At 62.0% G+C, this 5,373-nt stretch overlaps 1 protein-coding gene across 1 annotated transcript; it reads left to right on the top strand.

Moving 5' to 3' along the window:
- The first annotated feature begins 1,701 nt into the window (after positions 1–1,701).
- LOC121436393 (NK1 transcription factor-related protein 1-like) lies at positions 1,702–5,035 on the top strand. Its single transcript, XM_041636232.1, has 2 exons — positions 1,702–2,170; positions 4,179–5,035. Exons 1-2 carry the CDS (start codon positions 1,702–1,704, stop codon positions 5,033–5,035), a joined length of 1,326 nt encoding a protein of 441 aa, XP_041492166.1.
- Positions 5,036–5,373: the final 338 nt, after the last annotated feature.

The raw sequence follows: 5,373 nt of genomic DNA, 5'->3' as shown, positions 1-5,373 counted from the left end.
AAGATAAAGAGTAATCAAGTCCTGGCAAGAAAGGACACAGTGTTGTGGGTCTGATTAGAATCTCAGGATGGACCAGCACGTGGTGAGGGTGGGAGGGGGCAGGGAAGAAACTGAGGGGGAGGAGAGCCCTGCCCCCCTCCTCCCGACTCCCGTCCCAGCCTCCCAGAGGCTCAGCATGTCCGAGCTTGGCCCAAATTACAGGCGATCGGTCCCCCATTATTTCTCCTAACTTTTAATTTCTGCTTCCGAAGGATCATTGCCCGCGGTAATTGCAAAGGACCGTCCTTGTGCAGAGCAGGCTCCCGGGACCACGGTGGGAGGAGGAGAGCAAATCCGCTGAAGCACAAGTCTTTGGCGCACACACTCACACCCTAGGCAGGAGCTCACCCGCTGGGACCCACCTGAGTCCATCAGAGGCGGGTCATTGGCCTGAGCGAGGGAAGGAGGGAAACTCTTGACCTCCGAAAGCAAAGCATCGGCTACCCGGCCCTCACCCTCCGAAGCCAGGCTCGATCTTCCGAGGTCACAGAGATCGCTCTGAGAATATCCAGCCAGACCTGAGACTATCAAGACGTGCACAAATACAGAGGCCTCGAACGGCTCTTCTGATATCTTGAAGGGTGGGAAGGGGGTTGTTTCCGTATTATTTCTGGCAGAAACACATATTTTCCCATTACATGAAGGGTATCGATCTTTATGTAGGCCGCCTACTATTTGTGCGATTTTTCAGTCCCCCTTTCCGGGGGCGGGGACCGGGAGGGCCGTCTAGCCCTCCTCATTTCGATTCCACTTCTAATGAGCATCACTCGCGGCCGCCAGCCCCGCCCCTTGCGGGGATTTCGTGCGGTCCCTAATTTGATCAGCCAAGGGGGCGGAAGTCAGGGCTGCCGGGGGCGGAGGGGCAGAGATCCTGACTGGAGAGCTCCAAACAGGAAAGACAGCAACCGAGGGCCGCGAAAACCAGACTCTGGAAACGCCCCACGAGGGGTTGAGGACCCTGCAGAGACTCAGAACTTGAAAGAGTCCCCACTATTCCCCCGTCCCAGCTGCGGAGGGCACGGGAGTCCAGAACCACGCGTTCCACGCAGCAGGAGAGACCTGCCCCAGAGCAGTACCCTGAGCTGGGAGATCCAGGCTAACTCTGGGCTCGCGGGTTCACGCGTCCGGGGGGCCTTCGCAGCCCTCTTCCGTCGACTGATCCCGCAATTATTTAAAAGCCGAGCTGTCTCCTCCCCCTTCGCCGAGGAGGCGGGCACGCAGTTTCCAGCCCGGCGGAGGCGCAAAGGCACAGTGCTGACCACGACACCCTCCAGCGGATTGTGCTGGGGCTCCCGGGAGGGCGTCTGTCTGTCCGGCTCTGCGGCTCAGTCCGTGTGTCCCGCACCGGGCCCGCCTACTCCGCCTGGGACCGTTCGCAGCCAATTAGGCGTGCGCGCTAACGAGGGTGGCGGAACCCCGCGGCCGCCTGCGGGCGCACGTGTGTGCAGCGTGTGGGCGCGTGGGCGCCTCCGGCGGGGCCGCCATAAATGCACTGGCCGGGCGCGGCGGGCGCCTGAAGCGGTGGCGGAGACAACGCCGGGCAGCATTAGCCAAGCGGAGCGCAGCGCCGAGAACAGCTGGGCTGAACTGTTTTTGTAGGGCGCAGGGATGGGAGCCCAGTAGGCAGCGGGGCCCGAGCCGCCTGAGCGGCCCGAGGCCAGCATGAGTACCAGCGGCGCGGCGGCACCTGGGGACGTCCCCGCGCTGCCGCCGCCACCGCCCGGGCCCGGCTCGGGGCCCGCACCGCCCGCTTCTGCGGCTACTGCTCGGGACGCTATGGACGGACGAGCTGAGCTGCCCATCTTCCCCCGGGCTGGAGTCCCACCGCTTGCGGCCAGCGACACTGTGCCCGCGGTGCCAGAGGGGGCTGGAGCGGCTCGGCCCGCCGCACCCCCGCGCCCCACTTCCTTCTCAGTGCTGGACATCCTAGATCCCAACAAGTTCAACAGCAGGAGACGCCGGTGCGTGCTACTGGGTCCTGTGGTGCCCGCTACGTGTGCCCCTTGCGCCCCAGCGGCCGCGTGCGTCCCGGTCCCCGCTGCCTCCGGACGCTCTCCGCGCGCAGAGCTGGAACGCCGAACCCTTTCCGCTGCCACAGGAGTTGCAGCTGCCGCGGGAGCCGAACCTGCAAGTGAGTATAAGGGGTGGACGCCAGGGGCTAGGGCAGTGATTGCTCTGGAATGTTTATGCTCCCAAGACCTTGCGGCGAGCTGGGCCTGTCTCGGCACCAGGATCTGTGGAAAGTTCGCAGAGTGCGGGGTCTGCGCCCGGCGCATCCGTGGCTTCCTCCCGACCCGGACTCTAGGGCCTGCTGAACGTCTCTAAAAAGGTGCTAGGCTAGATCTGGGGTTTTAGCGTTGCGACAAGGTCCAGGATTCGCCTAGTCAGTCTGTGGCTTTGGCGGGTAGTTGGTGCTGGAGGGAAGGGACGTACGGAGCTGGCTTGGTGACTTACCCACCCCCACCGTGGCCTCCCCAGCCCCCCCCTTTGGACAAATCAGACTAATTGTGACAAAACGCTGGTTATCTCTGGAAAAACAATTAAATCCCTTCGATTACAGTTAAAGGGAAATGTGCTTAGCGGCGGAAAGCGGCCGGTAATGGGGCGGCCCGCGCCCCCTTTGCGGTCGATATCCCATTACGGAGCATGCATATCTCTTTCAAGCACCTTGCAAACTCCCCCCGAACATCTAAATTATAGGGTCAAAATTCGGATAATTACTCGATTAAAACCTATTACACTTATTAGGGGCCGCTATTGATCGCGAATTGCATTCGACCAGCTCCTGATTGCTTTTTGCGCCCCTCCCCCGTCCTCCCTCTAACTTCCTGGCCCCTGCACCTCGCCCGGACCAGAAAGCTCAGGCTGGACAGGACTGGGGCCACCAGCTCTGCCAGCGTTTCTGCATTGACCTTCCGTTCCTGGAGGGAGGAAGAGCAGGTCCGGCAGGCTGCAGAGGACCCCTCCTGCTCTCTGCAAGGGGCTGATCTACCAGGAACCCGCGGCTGCCTGCTGGAGCTTTGTAGGGTGCGAGCCAGCGCTGCACAGTTAGGGAGGGCAACCAGGCTGGGGTTGGCTAAGGGTCGCCTGAGGGAAGAGTTGCCCTGCTTAAGGCCTGGGAATTAAGGCCAGGACATCCGCAGTCTTCACGCGACCTGGGTCTTTTGAGCTGGGGGTTATTTGCGAGGAGTGAATTTCGTTTATGCTCCAGTATGCCGGCGCTGACCCAACACGAAAGCAGAACCCGGGCACTGTGTTGGAAGGCTTAGAGGGCTCCTCTGGCATTTAAAGACCACCTGTGGGTGAGGGGTATAGACAGTCTTTAGATACCTGCATAGGAGACAGACAACCTTTCAAATTTCAGAGATAAAATGCAGTCACCGCGGCAGCTTCTGTCTGGATGCTGCGGGACTGGTGCTCAGATCCCCTCTAGCTGGTGCGCAGCATTTCACAATGCCCTTTCCCAGCCTCAAACTCAACCAGCTCGGCGGAGGCTGTCATAGTGGAGTTGGGGAGCTGAGTAGTGGGCTCCAAGGCTGGCAGAAGAGCCAGCACTTCCTGCCACCTAGTTTTCAGGGCCTGAAGCCTGAGGTTAGGGACTGCTCCAAGACGACTGATTTTGGTTCTTAGACGAGGCCTCCTCCCAGCCGGCCGACCCCACCCTAGTCCTCTGGCCCCTCCAGCTATTAAGAGTGCGGTAATTGGCTGGCCCCGCGCCGCTGTAATTGGAAGGTAATATACGCCGAAATAAATTAAATGGACTTTAACTAGTTTGTACATTACACAAAATGAGTTTAATTAAGTTTGTATCTGTCCCGTGAATCGATCGGAGCTCTCTCACCCCGTACATGCCGAGGTCCGCCCGCGCGCCACAGCCCTAAAGGCCGAGGGAGGCGCGGACTGCGAATGGGGCAGCAAAATCAGCTTGACACAGAAAGGATCCTCCCGAAGGAAAGCAGAGAGGAGATGCCGCGAGGAGAACGGCTGCAGGGAGGGAGGAAAACAAAATCTTTGGGGAGGGGGCAAATGAGGAAGAGGAGAAAACCCAACGAGATAAAGAGAATCTCGGCAGGAGGGAGCGGGCAGTGCGGCTGGGTGCCGGGCTGACCCTGTGTTCTCTTCCTTTCCGCCGCCCGCAGGTGCTGGGGACTCTTACAGGGCGGACGAGACCGAGGCCAACGGCTACAGCAGTGGCAGTGGCCGCAGCCCGACAGCGGACAGCGAAGATGAAGCGCCTGAGGACGAGGACGAGGACGAGGCGCCGGAGGTGCAGGATGCTCACGGCACGGAGGAGGCGCGGAGAGGCAGCGGCGGCCTCGGGGTCCGCGGGTCGGGCTGCCCCGGAGCGGCCGAGGTCGAGGCTTCTCCCGTGGACGAGGCCGCAGCCACAGGGCCCCGTGGGAACTCGCCCGGAGCCCCGGGTCCGCCTGCAACAGCTCCGGGAGCAGGGGGCGCGGGGAGCACCCCGCAGGGCGCGGCCGTGGCCACCAAGCCCAAGCGGAAACGCACGGGCTCGGACTCCAAGTCCGGGAAGCCGCGGCGCGCGCGTACCGCCTTCACCTACGAGCAGCTCGTGGCGCTGGAGAACAAGTTTAAGGCCACTCGCTACCTGTCGGTGTGCGAGCGCCTCAACCTGGCGCTGTCGCTGAGCCTCACCGAGACGCAGGTGAAGATCTGGTTCCAAAACCGCCGAACCAAGTGGAAGAAGCAAAACCCAGGCGCCGACACAAGCGCGCCGACCGGCGGCGGCGGGGGCCCCGGCCCAGGAGCGGGGCCCGGCGCGGGGCTGCCCGGTGGCCTCAGCCCGCTCAGCCCCTCGCCGCCCATGGGCGCGCCGCTGGCCTTGCACGGCCCGGCCGGGTACCCGGCGCACAGTCCGGGAGGGCTGGTGTGCGCTGCGCAGCTGCCCTTCCTGTCCAGCCCCGCGGTGCTCTCGCCCTTCGTGCTCGGGTCGCAGACGTACGGCGCGCCCGCCTTCTACGCGCCGCACCTCTGAACCTTGGTGCCAGGACCTCGGTGGGGACCGCACCGTGCAGCCTCGCGGCCGGAGGACCTAAGGCGAGCGCGACAGTCTCTTTTCTAAGGTTTCAGTCGTTCTGTATATAGCTGGTTCCTACAGAAGAGAAATTTATAAACGAGTGTGCCCTGGGGTCAGAAGGAAGGCTCCCGAGGCCTGCTTCAAGCACTTTGCAGAACTCTTAATAAACCACAGGAAGCGTTTTAGAAGGCTCTGGCGCCGCAGAATTCTGATCCCGCCTTCCTGTCCACTTGGGTTCTTACCTCTCTGTGTGCCTTCTTGAGCGGGGACTTCAGAGTACTGAGCTCTGGTTTTGC

Source organism: Microtus oregoni, unplaced genomic scaffold, assembly GCF_018167655.1.
Source record: "Microtus oregoni isolate MIOR12 unplaced genomic scaffold, Mior012 000049F_ref0000343, whole genome shotgun sequence".
Classification (NCBI taxonomy): domain Eukaryota; kingdom Metazoa; phylum Chordata; class Mammalia; order Rodentia; family Cricetidae; genus Microtus; species Microtus oregoni.
The sequence above is the reverse complement of the archived record's forward strand: the minus strand, read 5'-3'. Positions and strand labels throughout refer to the sequence as shown.

Bases quoted from the DNA above. Each gene is read 5' to 3' on its own strand.
- LOC121436393 (XM_041636232.1), top strand. From the start codon at position 1,702: ATGAGTACCAGCGGCGCGGCGGCACCTGGGGACGTCCCCGCGCTGCCG. The intron at 2,171-4,178 runs GTGAGTATAAGG...CGCCGCCCGCAG, and splicing joins CGCGGGAGCCGAACCTGCAA to GTGCTGGGGACTCTTACAGG.